The sequence below is a fragment of the Leucoraja erinacea genome, chromosome 17 (assembly GCF_028641065.1).
Source record: "Leucoraja erinacea ecotype New England chromosome 17, Leri_hhj_1, whole genome shotgun sequence".
Classification (NCBI taxonomy): domain Eukaryota; kingdom Metazoa; phylum Chordata; class Chondrichthyes; order Rajiformes; family Rajidae; genus Leucoraja; species Leucoraja erinaceus.
Window position 1 is genome coordinate 38,783,219 of NC_073393.1, and position 22,056 is coordinate 38,805,274.

A 22,056-nucleotide genomic window follows, 5' to 3' on the forward strand; every position below is an offset into this window, starting at 1 on the left:
AAAACGAAGAAGGGTCCCGACCTGAAGCGTCAACTATTCCTTCCCTCCAGTTGCTGCCTGACCAAAACGACACTAATCAGCAAAATTGCAAATCAGCAGCTTGTAGTAACCTCACCCAGCTCACACCTTAAGACTACCAAACATGCACCGCCACTAATATACACGCTTGCCAGAAGCCCCTTCCTCACTATCAAGACCCTGACCCCTTTAGACCCCATCATTAAACAATCTCAGTTGGAGGGAACTGCAGATGCAGGTTTACATCGAAGACAGACACAAAATGTTGGAGTAACTCAGCGGGACAGGCAGCGTCTCTGGAGAGAAGGAATGGGCGACGTTCCGGGCGTGAGGAAGGGTCTCGACCTGAATCTTCAACAATAACCAGTGTTACAGCGAGGGGGCCATCGTGCCCTTCACCCCGCGTCCACATCAGTCCACTCCTCTCACGGCGACGACGCCCACCTGCCCTGGTCAACGGCTGCCGACACCACGTGGTGACGCTGGCCAGGTTCCTGATTGGTGGCTGGCGGTTCCGTCCGACGAGACGCGGTCGCCTATTGGTGGACGGCCGTTCCGTCCAATGAGACGCCGTCTCCTATGGTTGGTGGCTGGCGGTTCCGTCCGACGAGATGCCGTCTCCTATTGGTGGATGGCTGTTCCGTCCGATGAAACGCCCTCGTCTATTGGTGGATGGCTGTTCCGTCCGACGAGACGCGGTCGCCTATTGGTGGGTGGTCTGCATGGTGCGAGCTCTCAGCCAATCGCCGTGCAGCGACGGCGAGGAGGCGGGATGGCGTGACTGTCGGCGGCGCGCGCTCCGTGATCCCAGCTGCTGTCAGTGTGAGGAAGGTTCTCGACCCCCACCCAAACGGCACCCATTCCTTCTCTCCACAGACGCTGCCCGTCCCGCTAAGTTACTCCAGCATTTTGTGTCTATTCTCGGTGTAAAACCGCATCTGCCGTGGTGATGGCTGAGGACGGCAACATTGCGCGGGTTACCTGCACGGCTCCGGTGAATATTGCTGTGATCAAATACTGTGAGTATGTATCCACGCTGAACCTAAGACTGGCTTCGTCTTGCTCCCAGTATTTCCTATTGCTTCCTATTTTTTATCCTCATCAGCGCACCTGTTATGTTGATGTGCTCAAATTATATTGTATCGGGAACGTGGGATTAAATGTGACACCTTTTTTCAAACCGAATGACCATCTTCCCTGCTTTAGCATCTATCGCAGGAACAAGGAACTGTATAACTGTATAAAGTATTAAAAAGTGTTGGAGTATCTCAGCGGGTCAGACAGTATCTCTTGAAAGCATGGATAGGTGAGGTTTCGAGCCGGGACCATTCTTCAGTCTGATTGTCTGTTGTGAATGGATACAGATGAAGGTTGGACAAACTAGGCTAGAAATGAAAAGACAGAGAATGCGAGACAAAATGATTGAAGAGTTGTGAATTGTGAAACTAATGGACTACATTTTATCTCTGTACCGCCCACTACCATCAGTCTGAACAACGAATGAATGAATAAGTCTATTTTATTGGCCAAGTCTATACACATACAAGGAGCTTGCCTTGGTGCCCCGCTCACAAGTAACAACACGACATACACAGTAACAATTAAGAATAACACATAAAACATTAATAATTAAACATTAGTTTAAACATGTGAATGAAATAAAATACCAGAGCAAAATCAGGCTACAGACTTTGGTTATTGAGTAGAGCTACTACTCATGGGAAAAAAAGCAGTTTTTATGTCTGGCTATGGCAGCTTTGAAAGTCCAGAGTCGCCTTCCAGAGAGCTTTAAAGAGTTTGTGGCCAGGGTCAGAGATGACCTTACCCGCTCGCTTCTTGGCCCTTGCAGTGCCCAGGACAGATATGTCAGTATGAGAATGGGAAGGCTGATAGCTGGGCAAGTGGGCTGAGGAGTGGCTAATGGAGTTGAATTCAGATAAGTGTGAGGTGTTGCATTTTGGGATGCCAAGGGATGCCAAACCAGGGCAGGATCTTCAGAATGAATGGTAAGGCCCAAGGGAGTGTTGTAGAGCAGAGGAGTGCAAACCCATCATACTATGAAGTGACGTCACTGGGAGATAGGGTCAAGAAGGCTTTGGTATATTGCCTTTCATCAGTCAGAGTGTTGGCCGCTCTGGCACAGCTGTGGCGATAATGCCCCAATCAGCCGCCCTGGGCTGTATCACTCACGTGACTCCGAAGTAAAAATTCAGATAAGTGTGAAGTTTTTCCCTGGATTGACCAGGGGCGGCTTCAGAAATTGAATGCCTTAAGGCCCAAGGGAAAAGTTGTTGGGTTTAAAGCAAGCCGGAGGGTGCAAAATCCTCCAATACCACCTTGTTCAAGGAATGCTTTTTAGTCAGTCAGAGTGGGTTTTTTGAGTGTAAAAGTTGGGATATTATGTTGCAGTTGTACATGTTGGTGAGGCAGCATTTGGAATAATGTGTTCAATTTTGAGGAAGAATATCATTAAGGTGGAAAGAGTTCAGAGAAGATTTACGAGAATGTTGCCAGGACTCGAGGGCTTGAGCTATAGAGAGTGGTTGCACAGGCTATGACTTTATTCCCTGCAGCATAGGAAGATGAGGGGTGATCTTATCGAGATGCATAAGATCATGAGGGAAATAGAAAGGGTTAACGGACGTCTTTTACCCAGAGTTGGGGAATCAAGAACCAAGCATACGTTTAATGTGAAAGGGGAAAGATTTAATAGCAACCTGAGTGGCATTGTTTTCAGTATTAAACAAGCTGCCGGAGGAGGTAGTTGAAGTAGGTACCTAAACAACCCTTAAAAAGCATTTGGACAGATACATGGATAGGAAAGTTTTTAGAAATATGGACCAAACGCAGAAAGATAGGATTAGCGTAGAAGGGATATTTTGGTGAGCATGGACAAGTTGCGCTGAAGGGTCTATTTCTGTGCTGTCTGACTATGATGGTGGCGCAGCTGTACAGTTGCTATCTCCCGGTGCCAGACACCCATGTTCGATCCTGCCTAAGGGTGCTGTCTGTGTGGAGTTTGTACATTCTCCCTGTGACTGCATCGGTTTTCTCTTGGTGCTCTGGTTTCCTCCCACATTTCCCAGACTTGCAGGTTTGTAGGTTAATTGGCTGCTATAAATTCCATGATGTGAAGGATAGATAGAACTAGTGTATGGGTGATAGATGGTCGGTGTGGATTTAGTGGGACGATGGGCCTGTTTCCACACTGCATCTCTAAACTAAACTGCACTACATGACTGACAAAAGAGCAACAACTTTATTTTTAGCGAGGTGCTATGATTACGTTTGAACAAAACTGACTGAAAATCTAATTTTACAAAGTGGAGTCGTATATACCTAACACTATTGTAAATTGCTTTTTTTCAATGTTTATTTCCGACTTGGCCTCAATGCCATGAGTTTAACCAAACTTTTACAGAAAAATAATCTAGATGATTAAATTGCAAACACTGCTTTTCACTACGGTTTTCTGTCAGAAAAAAACCCAATTTGGCTGTTCAACTGATTTGATGATCTTGTGTTCCTTATGAGGTGTTGGATCCAAAGTAATGGTAAACATAGTTGAAGCTCTAGTGCATAAGTTTTGTGAGCATTTTCATTTTCACGTTGAGAGAGGATCATCTTTTTGTTGCTGATCTTAAATTCCACCCAATAATACTTGTGGAGCAATGTATAACTAGATAATGCCTGTTATCAGGTAGTTACTGAGCCATTATAGATGCTTTCCTGTTACGGTTCGCATTCTTAATAACTTAAGTTGCCAAGCTTTGAAAAAAATAGTTAAAACAATTAAGTTTCCTTTCTGTTTGCTTTGGGTTGCTATTTTCCCTGAAAAGAACAGCAGCTTTGGCATATAACGTTTGCAAGGTTGTGCTTGATACAAACTAACAGCTGGTTAGGTAGCATTTTTTAGTATTGTCCAAGAAGCAGTCGATGGTTAGATGAGGAGTTGATGCCCGATAGTGCTTGTTCTTGACAAGTCTGTTGAATATCCATTGAATGGCCTTAACTTTGCACCCATTTGTACTTGAGGAAGCAAAGAGTGTCCACAGCAAGGGCATTGGTCAGGAATGGGTAACAGAGTTAGGTTAGTGTTAGGTTAGTTTAGAGATACAGAATGGAAACTTCAGCCCACTGAGTCCATGTCAAACACCCGTTCACGCTACTTGTGTTATCTCACTTTCTCATCCACTCCCTACATATTAGGGGCAATTTACTGAGGCCAATTAACCTGTAAACACTGACATCTTTGGGATGTGGGAGGAAACCATAGCACCTATTGGAAACCTATGCAGTCACAGGGATGACCATACAACTCATGCAAAGTCCACACAAACAGCACTTGCTGTCAGGATTGAACCCTGGGTCTCCGACGCTGTGTGGCAGAAGCTCTACCTGCTGCGTCACATAGTGCCAAAGCATGAAAGACATTGATAAGGGTGGTGAGGCAGATCACAGTGGTGGTGTAGTAACATTTTCTAGCCAAAGACCTGATGGATTAGTTTGAGGAACTATTAAACATGTGCCTACTACTGCAGGGAAAACCTCTGAGACATAGGAGAATGTGACATTGAAAGAGATGTAAACAATGTGTAACTGGGAGTAAGCAGAGAATTTGGCAAATGTTGTCATGTAAATGAAATATTGAAATTTAATAGTGTGATTAAGGGAATATAGATACCAAAATTACCAAGATATATGCAAGGTGATGCAGAGATGCCTGAAAACCAAATTTAATTGGAGGGAAAGGGGCAAGAGGAACTCAGATTGAAATTGCAATTGGTGAAAATGACATATTTCCATTAGAAGGATCTAAAAAAAATAAAGGAGGTAGGATACCGTGATGCAAATTTCAGGTGGAGAATAGACAATTAAAAAAATCTGGAAGGACAGAAGATGAGGTTACCAAAATAGAAGGGGTCCCGGGAAGTTGGAGACTAAAACATGATTTAGTGATAAGATGCAACCCATAGCAAAAACCAGTTTCGATATGGCTGATGTCAATTTGAATACCTCTAATAGAGTATGTATGTTTTTCGAGGGAAGTAGAGAGCTAGCTTATGATTCTTAGGCAGTAACTAAGGGACAATGATGAGTGGTCAGTAGGATAAAAAGGCATTGGCAAGGTTGATCCCTGGATACTGAAAGGATAGAATGGGAAATGTGGATTTGGTTAGGTTTTTTTATGTTCCTCCATAGTCCATGAACAGGATGTTAATGAAATACTGAGGATAGCGATCAAATTGTAGCCCAGTTTATTGTGGGGAGTTGCAAGGAATTTCACATGAAGCTTTTGCCCATGAGCGTGGAAATTCCTGTATAACCTTCCTGCACGAATGAGGACGTCCACAACCTCTTCCAACTGTTAGTCAGTATTTTCGGAGTAAACCCCATCATTGGACCAATTCCCCACCATTTAACCAGGGAAATCTGTTAGCATAACCAATGTCACTTTGGATGAACGGTGAACAGTAAGGGATTAGTTTAGTTTAGAGATACAGCACAGAAACGGGCCTGTCCAACTTTTGCGTCATTTGCGCGGCACGCAGATGGCGCGAAGATTTTGTACATCCCAAAATACTGGGGCGCCGCGCGTCACTGCCTACGTCATCACGCACCATGCGTGCGTAATGCGCACATCATGTGACGCATAAATGATGACGCGTAAATTACACACAAATGGCGCCAACTGGGACAGGCCCTTAACTCACTGAGTCCGTGCCAACCAGCGATCCCCATTCATTAGCACTCTCCTACACACTAGGGCCCATTTACAGTCTTTACCGAAGACCATTAACCTAAAAATCTGTATGTCTTTGGAGTGCAGGAGGAAAGCGATGCACCCAGAGGAAACCCACGTGGTCTCTGGGAGTACATATAAATTTCGTATAGGCAGCACTTGTAGTCAGGATCAAACCCAGGTCTCTGGTGCTGTAAGGCGGCAATTCTACTGCTGCGCCACTGTGCTGCCTCACGTAAAGTAACAGTATTCATAATTTTTTTTATTGTTAATGCGTTTTTAAATGCTAAGATTTCTCTGGTATGGGCCATGACTTAGATTTCAATACTTTTGGGGTTTTTTGATTTAAAAAAAAAAATCCCAAAAAAATCATGAGAACCTAAAACTATTTTATTTCTTGCACATAGGGGGGAAACGAAATGCAGACTTGATTTTACCAATTAATTCATCGCTGAGTGTAACTTTACATCAAGATCAGGTAAGCTTTGAGGTTATAAGGATTTTGAAGGTACCTGTAATTGAAATTTTACACGACTAAATCAAAACCATTTGTATATATTTGTTCTTTACTTCATCGTCAATCAAGTGGTCCTCTGGCGATCTAATTAATTAAACTATCGCAGTGGTAAGCCAGGCTGACAATTTCTTTGGTTTGGCCATTGGCTCTATGTTAATTGACCACAGCCAGGGCACCAATTGAAATGCTACTATTGCTTTGTTTCCTCACCGTTCACTCATTCTGTTCTCCGTCCGTCGTTATGGCCACTCCACCACTCCCCCCTCCTCTGCTACCTTCTCCCATGATGGAAGACGACTCCAGGGGAGAAGGTGGTGGTAGAGGTGGGAGCGGGCGGAGTGGACAAAGCGATGGCTGACATGACGAAGCGGCAGCTAATATGGGGGGAGGGAGCCGCAGAGTGACCAAGTGTGAGGCGGCGGCCTGAAGAAAGCGCTGTCAGCCAGGGGCTACACCGTGAGTCACAACAACAACCATAGAAACATAGAAATTAGGTGCAGGAGTAGGCCATTCGGCCCTTCGAGCCTACACCGCCATTCAATATGATCATGGCTGATCATCCAACTCGGTATCCCGTACCTGCCTTCTCTCCATACCCCCTGATCCCCTTAGCCACAAGGGCCACATCTAACTCCCTCTTAAATATAGCCAATGAACTGGCCTCGACTACCCTCTGCAGCAGAGAATTCCAGAGATTCACCACTCTCTGTGTGAAAAAAGTTTTTCTCATCTCGGTTTTAAAGGATTTCCCCCTTATCCTTAAGCTGTGACCCCTTGTCCTGGACTTCCCCAACATCGGGAACAATCTTCCTGCATCTAGCCTGTCCAACCCCTTAAGAATTTTGTAAGTTTCTATAAGATCCCCTCTCAATCTCCTAAATTCTAGAGAGTATAAACCAAGTATATCCAGTCCTGACATCCCAGGAATCAGTCTGGTGAACCTTCTCTGCACTCCCTCTATGGCAATAATGTCCTTCCTCAGATTTGGAGACCAAAACTGTACGCAATACTCCAGGTGTCATCCATGTCATCCAGACAGTGCGGCAGCCGGTGAAGAAGGACTTGCTGGTGCTGACCAGATGCATTGGTCATTTATGCTTAAGTTAGTATATTATAGCCATCTCTAGATATTTCTAATTTTATCTTTTTGTATGCTTGTGGGTGGGATTTGATACATAGAGGGGAGTGTCTATATCTGAAGAGGCTACTGCACACACATAGATTGGGAGTTCAGTTTAGCCTCGAGGGATGGTGAAGACAACAGTTTTTTTACCACGATCACTACCATAAGGACTCACTTGTACTTTACACGACATGGATTAGACAGTTAGTAAGAACAAAAAGTTATATGAATCGTTTCTTTCTTTTGTACTACTTCAATAAAATACTAATTAATGAAGAAACAATGACTGGAAGATTTGTTTTTGCTATCGGTGAGTCTGTAAACTATATCTTCACCACATCCCTGAGTAGTAATGGCAATCAAAGGTTGGACATTGGAAGGTTAAGGAATTGCCATTAAATTAAAGTAAAAAACTGGTTCTACGAGTGGAGTGGAACTGAAGAAGAAAGCTGAATCTCTACGAGTGAGATTAGAGCTTGAAATCCTGGAACAAAGAATCTGCCAGATGCAGGCAAATCGACACGGTTAGTCTGTGCCATCTGAAGAAAGAAGATTGAACACTTTGAAAGCCAAGCACAGGGATTCTTGAGTAAGAACGGCTACTTTGTCGTATATGGAACTATTTTCTTTTTCTTTAAAAGCTAAGAGCTTACAAGTTAAAAGCTGAAGAAAGCAGTAGGAAAGCTACAATTTGCATGAGATACTTATTTGTCTTTATAACAACTTCAATAAAGAATCAATTAAAATGGAAATGTCTGGAATATTTGTTTTTGTTATCGTACTGCGTAAATTCGATCCTCTTCTCTCTGCCAGCGTAGTAATGACAATGGAAAAGTTTGAAATTGCCATTACATTAAAGTAAAAACTATGTCTTCACTCCGGTGCCAGCTCTCGTCTGAACTGAACTACTGTCGTATTGCTTAGTTCTATGTATGTCTCGCCCATCTACATAAATCCACTCCTATCTACGAAACCATTAAAAAATTCCACTTAAGCTTGAAACCACATCCCCGAGTAGTAATGGCAATCAAAGGTTGGACATTGGAATGTTAAGAAATTGCCATTACTGGCATCTAAGCTTCAGGTGAAACTATTAGATTTAAGGTGATTCAGTCTGAACAAGGCTCCCGACCCGAAATGGTACCAATTCCATGTTCTAGAGATGCTGCCTGACCTGCTGAGTTACTCCAGCACTTTGTGTTGTTTTGTGTATTATCCAGCATCTGTAGTTCTTTGTTTCTGCCTGGTCTTAAGGATTCTGACGTTTAAAATCTGACTTGCATAAGGCTTTACGCAATGTAATCGTTGCGTAAATCGGGGAGTGTATGTGCACTTTTATTTTACTTTTAGGTGTTACATCGTAGTATATTAAACTTTCCAGTGAGGCCCTGGGAATTGAAAAAGAAGTAGGGAAGGGGCCGCTGTGAGTATAATACAAGTGTGGGATTCAGCACCAGGTGAGCAAAATGCTGAACTGTTAGGATTTCCAAAGAAAAGGGAATGGACTATTGAAGTCGACTATAATTAGATTATTAATTAAGGAATACTTTTTCAATATGAGTGAATCGATAGTGATATTTTGTAGCATTTATCAATAAACTCTGTAACCTGCCGAGCTTGGTGATATTGCAGCTGACTTTGAATTTAACATTGTCTGAAGAAATTCCATTTTGTTCCTCTAATTGAGAATATGTATAGATGTTCTAATTGTTTCCTAAAATAATAGGGTGTTCTTTCTGTGTAATTTGTATCTGTCTATGAATTATTAACATTGGTTTGACCACATATAGAGTATTGTGTACAGTTCTGATCGCCATTAGAAGGATCTGATCGTAATAGAGAGAGTGCAGGAGACACTCGCCAAAGTATAGTTTGGAATGGAGGACTGTGGTTATAAGGAGTGATTATATAGGCTGGATTTATTCTTGCTGAAATATGAGTTTGATGGGGTGACTTATAGAAGTCAAAATTGAGAGCGGCTAAAATAGGATATAAAGATTTTATTTTTCTTCAAAGGTTCAAAACTCATTTATTGTCACTTGCACCAATTAAGGTAAAGTGAAACTCGATTACCAAACAACCATACTAAAAAAAGCAACAAGACACACAACTTCAGTGCCCTCCATAATGTTTGGGACAACCCATCATTTATTTATTTGCCTCGGTACTCCACAATTGGGATTTAAAATAGAAAAAATCACATGTGGTTAAAGTACACATTGTCAGATTTTATTAAAGGGTATTTTTATACATTTTGGTTTCATCATAGCTGTGTTTATACATAGTCCCACCCATTTCAAGGCACCATAATGTTTGGGACACAAGGCTTCACAGATGTTTGTAATTGCTCAGGTGTGTTTAAATACCTCCTTAATGCAGGTATGAGAGATCTCTCTGCACCTAGTCTTTCCTCCAGTCTTTTCATCACCTTTGGAAACTTGTATTGCTGTTTATCATCATGAGGACCAAAGTTGTGCCAATGAAAGTCAAAGAAGCCATCTTGAGACCGAGGAACAAGAATAAAACTGTGAGAGACATCAGCCAAACCATAGGCTTACCAAAATGAACTGTTTGGAACATCATTAAGGCCAAGGAAGACCTCCACAGTTGATGACAGAAGAATTATCTCTATAACAAAGAAAATCCCCAAACACCTGTCCGACAGATCAGAAACACTCTTCAGGAGTCAGGTGTGGATTTGCCAATGACCATTGTCTGCAGAAGACTTCATGAACAGAAATACAGAGGCTACACTGCAAGATACAAACCACTGGTTAGCTGCAAAAATAGGATCGCCAGGTTACAGTTTGCCAAGAAGTACTAAAAAGGGCAACCACAGTTCTGGAAAATAGTCTTGTGAACAGATGAGACAAAGATTAACTTATATCATAGTGATGGCAAGAGCAAAGTATGGAGGAGAAAAGGAACTGCCCAAGATCCAAAGCATACCACCTCATCTGTAAAACATGGTGGTGAGGGTGTTATGGCCTGGGCATGCATGGCTGCTGAAGGTACTGGCTCACTTATCTTCATTGATGATACAACTGCTGATGGTAGTAGCATAATGAATTCTGAAGTGTATAGACACATCCTATCTGCTCAAGTTCAAACAAATGCCTCAAAACTCATTGGCTTGCGGTTCATTCTACAGCAAGACAATGATCCCAAACATATTGCTAAAGCAACAAAGGAGTTTTTCCAAAGCTAAAAAATTGTCAATTCTTGACTGGCGAAGTTAATCACCCGATCTGAACCCAATTGAGCATGACTTTTATATGCTGAAGAGAAAACTGAAGGGGACTAGCCCCCAAAACAAGCATAAGCTAAGATGGCTGCAATATAGGCATGGTGAGGCAGCATCTATGGAGCGACTTGAAACGTTGCATAGTTCCTTCGCTCCATAAATGCTCCCTGACTCGCTGAGTTTCTACAGCATTTTTGTCTACCTTCGATTTTCCAGCATCTGCAGTTCCTTCTTAAACTTTCATTTACATTATATCGCTGTCCAAACGTTATGATGCCCTGAAATAGGGGGACTATGTACAAATACTGCTGTAATTTCTACAAGGTGAAACCAAAATGTATAAAAATGGCCTTTATTTAAATCTGACAATGTGCACTTTAACCACATATGATTTTTTTTTTTTTCTATTACAAATCTCAAATTATGGAGTACAGAGGCAAATAAATAAATGATGGGTCTTTGTCCCAAACATTATGGAGGGCATTGTACATAAAAGTACATAGAAGTCAGTCTCTAACCAGGGACCGTGAGCTTCACGGTGTTAAAGTCCGTAGGCTCCTGCGGTTGGAGCTCCCCAAAGTCCGTTCCCAGCAAGAGGCCACCAGCTCCACGATGTTAGGCCTCAGTGCGGACGGACATGCAATACAGAAAAAAAAATTAATCTCTGTCGAGGTAAGAGATTAAACAAAGTTTTCCCCAAACCCCCCCACCTGCCACATAAAACAAGCTAAAGAACATTAAAACATACATTTAACACATACTAAAAAACAACAAACAAGGAAAAGGACGAGGCACACTGTTGGCGATGCAGCCACTGTGGCGCCACCCGGTGGTCAATGGAGATGGAGGGAACAGGTTTAAGGTGAGTGAAGACATTGAAGGGGTAAATTTGTCACATTTTGTCACAGTGAATATTTGTTGGCTGTCTCCATCAGACAGTTTCCTTTGTGTGTTTGCTGCACTGTTACATTCCCTGTTCAGTCTGAATATAATTGTTAAATGGTGCCAAAGTTTTAACATGTTTTAGTCAAACAGGTTGAACACCTTCAAATAAACCCAGTTTTTGAGCAATTTAATATCTTGCTTTCTGCATTATACACAAAAAGCTGGAGTAACTCAGTGGGACAGGCAGCATCTCTGGAGAGAAGGAATGAGTGATGTTTCGTGTCAAGACTCGGGTCTGAACTATAACAGCCTATTGCGCTTAATCTGTTTATGTGTGTGTGTATATATATGGTCTATGCTGTATAGACACACTGAACTGTTCTGTATTTATGCTAACAAGATTCTGTTGTGCTACAGCAAGCAAGAATTTCATTGTCCTATCTGGGACACATGACAATAAACTCTCTCACTTGACTCTTGACTCTCTCTCTCTTCAGACTCATGCATTATGTAGTCTTTAACCCTTGATATTGATTGTTGAATTCTGTAGATGGTTTATGCCTGCAACCTATAATGTAGCTACCTCAATACCACTAACCACGCCTTAATTATCCCAGTATAATGGTGATATCTTCCCCTTGCTCCTCCCCTGGTTCCAGTACGCCTGAAGACTAGATGCAGTCAGTACTGGGACGTGCCTTACATGTGCCTTTATTAAATACTCAGTAAAGTTACAAGTGTGCCAGACTTGACTTCTTTACAAATTCTAAATCCCAGCCTATTTTTGCAGTACTTTTATTGACGGCAACACCATACAGGCTGGTCAGATGTTAGGAATTTATTTGAAGGTGATCAACCTGTTGAACTGAAACATGTTAAAACTTTGGCGTCATAAAAAATAAAAGATGATTTCAATGTTGTCATCGAGTTGGACAGTACAGAAACATGAATTCATTCCACTGCATTCGTGCCAAACCTTTTGCCCATCTCATCCTTAAGAAGGTATCCTTCCATCCTTGTAGCTGCCCTTTTTCATACTAACAGAAAATAGTCATAAAAGGAGAAGATTAAGTAATTCGGATTTACCTTTATACTATCACTGGTTTAACAACTTAGATCTGTTTTCTATCATGGTAATTTACTTTTATATAATGGTAATTTTCTGTGTGCAACATTTCCTACATTGCCACACAAATGCTTAAAGAAATTACTAGGATAAAATACAGTTTGAAGGTTTTGAGTTTTGAAAGCACTGTCTAAAGTCAAACCTTTCCCTTGTTTTTAATGAAGGAATGATTGTATTGTATTGTATTCAAATTTATTGTCATTGTCTCAATTTGAGACAACGAAATGAATTTTCCTTACAGGCCGTATCATAAAAAAAATAATACATAAATAATAAAACATATTAAAAATAAAATTGAAATTGAATTTAAAAAAAGCACAAACACAGGAAGTCCACGACACAACATAACATAAATGGTACCAAGGTGAGGAAGGCACCATAGTCCAGCCAGCCTCCCCTCCGTGTTCATCCGTGGTCGGGGCCTTCCGAGCACCCGCAGTCGCCGCCCCGGGTGGCCCGATGTTCAGGCCCTCACGCCGGGCTGGTGGAACGCCGACGCCGAACCCCGATGGTGAGCATCCTCCTCCTCAGCGGCCCGGACCTCCTGATCAGCCGCCTCCCGCTGCCGGAGTCTGCAGCTCCTAAGTCAGCAGGCCGAGCCGGGCAGAGTCACAGGACCCCGCACTGTCCATCAGCGCCGCCCGCGTTGGGAGCTTCGCAAACCGCATCTCCAGGATGTCGGTACAGCAGGTCCAGCACTCCGGGCTCCCGATGGCGACCCCCGGTAAGGCATCGCCAGCCCCGCGATGTTCCAGCGCTGTCCTGCCGCTGCTGGAACTCCGGTCGATCCCGGCAGGAAAGGCCGCGCCAATCCAGGTATATATATAATAGTCGCGTCCTCACCAGGAAGCGGCTTAAGGACGGTATCCCCCGCACCGTGCCCTCTTCCCCCACATAAAAACACCAAAAAAACACACTTTTACATAACTAAATAAACAAAAAAACAAAAAGATACCGGGCTGTAGGTGGAGGCTGCTGACACCAGCGCCACCGGAAGTACAATACGTCCAAGATAACTGAAGGACCATTTACGGATGTGTTGATCGATGTTAAACTAATTAATTATGAGAATGAAAATCACTTGAACAAATTATTGTATTAACTGGTATGGAGTTCACTATTCTAACAAATAGCAATGTTAATATTTGCTGTAAAAAATCTCTGTGATGGATCATATCCAATTGAGATTCAGATTCAATTTTAATTGTCATTGTCAGTGTACAGTACAGAGACAACGAAATGCATTTAGCATCTCCTTTGAAGAGATGGGGGGGGGGGGGGGGTGATTGGCAGTCACCGAGGTACGTTGTTTAGTAGAGTGACAGCGGCCGGAAAGAAGCTGTTCCTCGACCTGCTGGTTCGGCAACGGAGAGACCTGTAGCGCCTCCCAGATGGTAGGAGGGTAAACAGTCCATGGTTGGGGTGAGAGCAGTCCTTGGCGATGCTGAGCGCCCTCCGCAGACAGCGCTTGCTTTGGACAGACTCAATGGAGGGGAGCGTGGAACCGGTGATGCGTTGGGCAATTTTCACCACCCTCTGCAATGCCTTCCGGTCGGAGACAGAGCAGTTGCCATACCATACTGTGATGCAGTTGGTAAGGATGCTCTCGAGAATTGAGATCTTAAATGCTGTTCAAATTATTTAATTTACATGTCCTTTCTGATTTCTGTCATTTCAGTTGAAAAGTACAACGACAGTTGGTGCAAGTCGACATTTCAAGGAGGACAGAATATGGATAAATGGAAAAGAGGAGAATATCGGAAACCCAAGGCTGCAGACTTGCTTACGAGAAGGTGTACATCAATCTAAGTAGCCTGTCACATTAGAATATGTTCTGCTGGTGCTTGCTGCGTGTTGGGTGTTGATTCCTCTACATATTACAACAATATATCTCACTTTTTTCAGTTCAGTTTTTTGGGGATAAACAGGTATGGATGTTTGGTGACGGAGACAAAATCATAGTTCAGTTTCAGGAATGTGGGCCTTTTTGTACAGAGAAAATTGTGCCTCAACTGTACACGGCTTTGCTCCGATCACAGCTGAGCTTTGGTTTTATCAATGTAAGAAGAATCAATTTAAATTGTTGTCCGGATAGCCAAAGTAAATTCTCGTATTAAGTATTAGGGATGGAATTTCACTGTTAGATATTCCAGGTTTAGCAACAGACCTGCCCAAGACAAGAAATTGCAGCGAATTGTGATTTAGTCCAATCCATCACACAACCTAGCCTCGTTTCCCCACTCCCATTGACTCCATTTACACTTTGCGATGCCTCGGTAAAGCAGACATCATAATAGAAGAATATTTTCATCCGTAACATGTACGGAGGGTTTGTTCAGTATATTATGTGAGTGAAAGATTATGAAAGTGATAGCATCCCACAGCAGATTGAACCAGAAACCCAGTGGTCCGAGCTTCGATTCTTGTATTAGTGGCCTGTCCCGTTGGGCAGAAGGTACAAAAACTTGAAAGCATGTACTCCATATTCAGGAACAGCTTCCCCACTGTTATCACACTACTGAACAGTCCTCTCATAAGCTAGGGTGTAGTTCTGATCTTCCAGCCTACCTCATTGCAGACCTTGCATTTTTTCATGGCACGTTCTCTGTACTTGTAATGCTATAATGCTGTAATACTATAATATACACTACATTTTTTTGCTTTTGACTTTTCTACTTGAGCATGGCTGATGTATTCATGTATAGTTTAATTTGACAGGATAGCATGCTGAATCTTGGTACATTTTGCAATAATCCAACCTTAATATGTATGGTTATTCAGTAATTTGTATCTCTTCAGAAATGTGCAATATGCAGCTGCAGACTATACCTTCGATCATGGAAATCTGTAATTCAGTTATATAAATATTTTTTCAAATTGAGTGACGGTCTGCAGTATGTCTTCATTCAATCTGTACAGGTAGCCTTGTGCTTTCCACTCCCACTCGGACACCTCTTTCCATTGCACCATTCCAATGAAGCCTTGAATAAATTTGACAAATTGCATCTGTATTCCCTTAGGACTCAGTTAAATTCTAAACTACAGATGTCCTTCTGGCTTGTATCAGTTTGGATGTAGAGTCATCATCCTGCATTCTTAGATAGATTGCGTCTGACATTCAGTCTGAAGAAAACCCAAGACGTTACCTATTCCTTCGCTCCATAGATGCTGCCTCACCCGCTGAGTTTCTCCAGCATTTTTGACTACCTTTTCCAGCATCTGCAGTTCTTTCTTAAACAACCTGCATTCTTAATTCTTTCTTTTTTCCAGTTACACTGTGGCCTGTTGATTATTTCCAACAACTGCTGTGTCTGCGTCCCATGGTTCTTGCATTTATTTTGTTCTCCGTCATCCATCTTATACAGACAGATCAGCTGTGATTAACAACCCTTTAGCACCCACACCACTTTTGCCATTCAGCTTTTATTGCTCTCCAGCCTGTCACAAGTATTCCCTAAGTCCTCTACATGCCTCTGTCTTTGCAACCAAAACATTTCCCTGAAGAAAGGTAATTGACCTCAGAATTTGTCTCTGCTGCCTGACTTGCTGAGTAAAAGATACTGTATCTGACTATTTCCAATTTTTTTTTTACATTTCACAATTTCCAAAATGTGCCACACTTTGCTGGTTGAATTGGCTTTCATATTTGCATGCATATCAATTTCAGACATAGTTGATTTCTGGCAAGGTTCTGATGCCATTAAACAGTAGTTACATAACTACTCTGTTGTCGCATAATTATTTGGGTTTGCAAATATGCTTGAATTTGGATTTTCTTCCCCTCCCAGTCCGTCGTCTGGCAAGAAAAAGAAGAAACAGTGGTGATGAAAATTCCAACACCTTAACTCTCAACCATAAAGTTCATATCTGCTCTGTAAATAACTTCCCCACAGCAGCTGGGCTGGCATCCTCTGCAGCTGGTTATGCTTGCCTGGGTAAGTAAGTTGGAAATTCTTTACAAACATTTTAACATGCAGTGGTCCATTGTTTTCTGGAGATTATATCATGGGCTTTAACTACAGTCAAAATACAGTTATAGTAAGGCCTGTATAAGAACATTGATTTTTGGTTTGTTAGCAATACCAAATGCACAAATTGAGAGAAAATAATTCAATTGTGTGGTGCTTTTAATACTTTGGTACGGAAATATTGCTGACACCCATCCATTCCTGGTATATTATGTCTTATACGTTACATCATGTTAATTTTGTTTTGCAGTGTATGCACTTGCCAAGCTGTATGGTTTAGAAGGGGAGCTATCAGAGATTGCTCGCCAGGGCTCGGGAAGTGCATGTAGAAGCATGTATGGAGGGTTTGTTCAGTGGATTATGGGAGTGAAAGAAGATGGAAGTGATAGCATCGCTCAGCAGATTGAACCAGAAACACACTGGCCTGAGCTTCGACTTCTTGTATTAGTGGTGAGTGCAGAAACCCAGTAAAGAACTTCTGTTTCGGGAAGTTATATTTCCTTCGCTCCATAGATGCTGCCTCACCCTCTGAGTTTCTCCAGCATTTTTGTCTACCTATTTTGGGAATGCCTCTATTACTTTATTATTATTACAGACTCGAGGTCCAGATAAGGAGCCTTTATAAAATATATAAAAATGCATTGCATATTAAAAAAATATCATAAAGTACATTTACAATCTTAGTATATCACATAAAAGCATCATCTATATTACTAAATCTCTGATCTTGACCGCTTTTGGCCCATTGTGCGGCGATTTCCGACAGAACGCCGCCACCTACGGCCGTCATTTTTGGCCACCTTGCTCAGAGCCCCCCTCCGCCTTACGGGTGCGGAGGATTTTTTCCCATTGATGACAAATCAGAGAGATATTAATGTTTTTTTAATTCACCATTCTCTCTGGTGCCCCTGCTGGAGGGAGGGGGAGGGACTATAAAACAAGGAAGTGGTGTGCCTCACTCAGTCTCTGCAAGATGGATGAAGCTAAGGGTCACGTCTCTCTGAGCTCTGAATAACACTGAACAAATGTCTACACAACTGTGAGTACCCTTAATGTGGTTTGAAAATGAAAATATGGTTTGTTTGAAGTAAAAAGGCACTGCCTGCAAATGGTTGTTTGGGTGCTTTGGCTTGAAGTTGAAAGGCACTACTTACTGCAAATGGTGGCTTGGGTGCTTTGACGAAGTTGAAAGGCACTACGTACTGCAAATGGTGGCTTGGGTGTTTTGGTTTGAAGTTGAAAGGCACTACCTACTGCAAATGGTGGCTTGGGAGCTTTGGCTTGAAGTTGAAAGGCACTACTTACTGCAAATGGTGGCTTGGGTGCTTTGGCTTGAAGTTGAAAGGCACTACTTACTGCAAATGGTGGCTTGGGTGCTTTGGCTTGAAGTTGAAAGGCACTACTTACTGCACATGCTGGCTTGGGAGCTTTGGCTTGAAGATTTAAAAAATCACCGTTCTCTCTGCTGCACCTGCTGGAGGGAGGGGGAGGGACTATAAAACCAGGAAGTGGTATGCCTCACTCCATCTCTGCAAGTTGGATGAAGCCAAGGGCCACGTCTCTCTGAGCTCTGAATAACACTGAACAAATGTCTACACAACTGTGAGAACCCTTAATGTGGTTTGGAAATGAAATATGGTTTGTTTGAAGTAAAAAGGCACTGCCTGCAAATGGTTGTTTGGGTGCTTTGGCTTGAAGTTGAAAGGCACTACTTGCTGCAAATGGTGGCTTGGGTGCTTTGGCTTGAAGTTGAAAGGCATTACTTACTGCAAATGGTGTCTTGGGTGCTTTGCTTAAAGTTGAAAGGCACTTACTGCAAATGGTGGCTTGGGTGCTTTGGCTTGGTTGAAAGGCACTACTTACTTCAAATGGTGGCATGAAGTTGAAAGGCACTACTTACTGCAAATGGTGGCTTGGGAGCTTTGGCTTGATGTTTTAAAAAATCACGATTCTCTCTGCTGCCCCCGCTGGAGGGCGGGGGAGGGACTATAAAATTAGGAAGTGGTGTGCCTCACTCAGTCTCTTCAAGATGGATGAAGCCAAGGGTCACGTCTCTCTGAGCTCTGAATAACACTGAACAAATGTCTACACAACTGTGAGTACCCTTAATGTGGTTTGAAAATGAAAATATGGTTTGTTTGAAGTAAAAAGGCACTGCCTGCAAATGTTTGTTTGGGTGCTTTGGCTTGAAGTTGAAAGGCATTACTTACTGCAAATGGTGTCTTGGGTGCTTTGCTTGAAGTTGAAAAGGCACTACTTATTGAAAAATGGTGGCTTGGGTGCTTTGCTTGAAGTTGAAAGGCACTACTTACTGCAAATGGGGGCATGGGAGCTTTGGCTTGAAGTTGAAAGGCATTACTTACTGCAAATGGTGGCATGAAGTTGAAAGGCACTACTTACTGCAAATGCTGGCTTGGGGGCTTTGGCTTGAAGTTGAAAGGCACTACTTACTGCAAATGCTGGCTTGGGAGCATTGGCTTGAAGTTGAAAGGCACTACTTACTGCAAATGGTGGCTTGGGTGCTTTGACGAAGTTGAAAGGCACTACTTACTGCAAATGGTGGCTTGGGAGCTTTGGCTTGAAGTTGAAAGGCACTACTTATTGAAAATGGCGGCTTGGGTGCTTTGGCTTGAGGTTGAAAGGTACTACTTACTGCAAATGGTGGCTTGGGTGTTTTGCTTGAAATTGAAAGGCACTACTTACTGCAAATGGTAGCTTGGGTGTTTTGCTTGAAGTTGAAAGGCACTACTTTCTGCAAATGGGGGCTTGGGAGCTTTGGCTTGAAGTTGAAAGGCACTACTTACTGCAAATGGTGGCATGCTTTGGCATGGTTGAAAGGCACTACTTACTGCAAATGGTGGCTTGGGTGCTTTGGCTTGAAGTTGATAGGCACTACTTACTGCAAATGGTGGCTTGGGTGCTTTGGCTTGAAGTTAAAATGCACTACTGCAAATGCACTTCCTGTTTTCACTGTATATTGATTTTGGATAAAATGCTACACTTACGGCTGTGATTTTTGGCCATTTTACTCAGTCCCCCCTCCGCTGAGCAGGTGAAGAGAATTCTTCCCATCAATGAAAAATAAAAGTGTTATTAGTGTTTAATAAATGTTGAGAATCTCTCTCCTGTCAATCACGCCCTGAAAGCCACACCTTTTCCGGTGGGAGGGGGAGGGGTTATAAAACCCGGAAGTGTGGGTGTGGCTCAGTCTCTGCATGATGGTGGAGGGAGAGGTCATGACTGTCTGAGTTGTGAATCAACTGAACACACTGAATGCCTACTGAACTGTGTGTTTGGTGTTTTGTGTGGTTTTATGGTGGTTTCACCCTGCATGGAATGGTATGAAGCTGCATTTGAATTTGGTGGCCTTGGACCCTGCTTGAAGTGGAATAAAACTGCACTGAATTTGGTGGCCTTGCACCCTGCTGAAAGTGGTATGTAACTGCACTTGAATTTGGTGGCCTTGGATCCAGCTTGAAGTGGTATGAAACTGCACTTGAATTTGGTGGCCTTGCACCCTGCTCATACTGGTAAGAAACTGCACTTGAATTTGGTGGCCTTGCACCCTGCTTCAAATGGTAGGAACACGTATTTGAATTTCAAGGAATAGTCATGAGTCAACTGCCAGCCCACCAGCCGTGAGTGAGCTGCCAGCAGATCAGGCTTGAGGGACTGAGCTGCCACCCCAAGAACCCATACCAGCACTCCAGAAAGCCCCCCCCCACTGGCCACCAATATTGGAATTGGTGGAGAGGTGGAATATTGCGTCGGGGGACCAGCCCTCCCATGTGAACATTGGACCCAACGGGTCCCACTTAGTCTAGTAAATTATATATTTTTTAAAAACACAATACATAAGTTAAAAATCCAGATTAAAAGAATGATCAATGTCCTACAACGAGACAATGTCTCCACAGCTGGGACTCGTAGCGTGTAGTGCTAACCCTTATGTTTGACAAGGACACAATAATTACATTTTTAGAGTCATTTATTCTGCAAATGAATTTATACATGTGATTTCTTAGGATAGCTTCTAAAGTACTGACTCCTGCAGCTACAAACATATTACTGGCACTACACCATCTAGGTTTCCTTAGCAGTGTTCTCTTGGCATCGTTATATGCCACCTTTAGTCTCTGCAAACTTGTCTTTCCATAGTTCGACCACAGGTGCGCAGTGTAGAGTGGTGTGCAGTATGCTCTAAATAGCGACATCTTCACCACATCTGCACACGCACCAAATTTACACAAGAGAATATTCGCCTGTACATACAGCATGCGTCGTTGCCTATAAATATCCTCATCATCTGTCATTTGTTCTGTAATAATATGCCCTAGATATTTTACCTTATTGACTCTACATTTTGCAGATACTGCATCTTGTAACAATAGCATCCAAAATATGTTGCTTTATTCTTCGTGCAGGATTGGCTGTGTCCAAACAGTAAGTTGTAGGCAAGTAAGATTTATTTTTGAAGATACACAGAAATGCTGGGGTAACTCAACGGGACAGGCAGCATCTCTGATTGGAAGTAATGGGTGATGTTTCCCTTAATGTCACCCATTCCTTCTTTCCAGAGATGCTGCCTGTTCCGCTGAGTTACTCCAGCATTTTGTGTCTATCTTCAGTGTAAACCAGCATCTGCAGTTCCTTCCTACACAAAAACAATTTTAATGTGAAACTTTTCACGGACCATGTTTGAAATTAAAAGAGGCACTGAAATAAGACAACTTCAGAGCTTTAAACACTCAACTGGTGTAGAGTAGGGGGACTGGCTATATAAAGATTGGTCTGTGATTTGGTTGATGGACAGATGCATGACAGAATCACGAAATGGTGTAAAAGGAGGCAATAAGTAGAGAAGTAAATGATAAAGTAGATGGAGTAGCTGTTGTATATCTATAAAATGATGTGTGGGAGAGAGTGTTTCATTAAAGACTAAACTGGTCATAATTTCTATAGCATAGTGTAGTTCCTTCCATTCCACTTGAGTGGTGAACACAATGCAGCAAAATGTTTGTCAGAAGGAAAACATATGATGACATTTTTTCTGTGCATTGTTATTAATATGTAGAATATATGGCACGAGAAACCATTGGCCTAATTTCTTTCTATTAATTGTCTCTAAATATTTCTGTAAAAGATTGAATAAAAGTTTGACTAATTATACATTGAGAAGGATGGGGTAGAGGAGGCAAGTAGTTCTATGCATCTCTGTATTAGTAAATGGACCCTTAAATGAGGCATGATATCAATTATATGTACTCTGATAATGTTCTGATGAGGAACTACTTAACGTCAATATTTTTAAATTATTCAAAGTTAATTAATTTACACTTAAGAAGTTGGATTGCATGGGCTTGTTGCATTGTCAAGGTTTTCAAATTGGGAGATGGACCATTCCAGAGGTCATGGTAATGTTAAAAGGAAAC

At 42.4% G+C, this 22,056-nt stretch overlaps 1 protein-coding gene across 1 annotated transcript in view; it reads left to right on the plus strand.

Annotated features, from left to right (window-relative positions):
* The first annotated feature begins 789 nt into the window (after positions 1-789).
* Positions 790-22,056, plus strand: part of mvda (mevalonate (diphospho) decarboxylase a) — a 40,995-nt gene continuing 19,728 nt past the window's right edge. Inside the window, exons 1-5 of the mRNA XM_055649006.1 lie at positions 790-1,037; positions 6,169-6,239; positions 14,335-14,449; positions 16,445-16,591; positions 16,875-17,074. Of these exons, the coding sequence (XP_055504981.1) occupies positions 968-1,037; positions 6,169-6,239; positions 14,335-14,449; positions 16,445-16,591; positions 16,875-17,074 (603 nt within the window). The 5' untranslated portion in view covers positions 790-967. The remainder of the gene's footprint in view (positions 1,038-6,168; positions 6,240-14,334; positions 14,450-16,444; positions 16,592-16,874; positions 17,075-22,056) is intronic.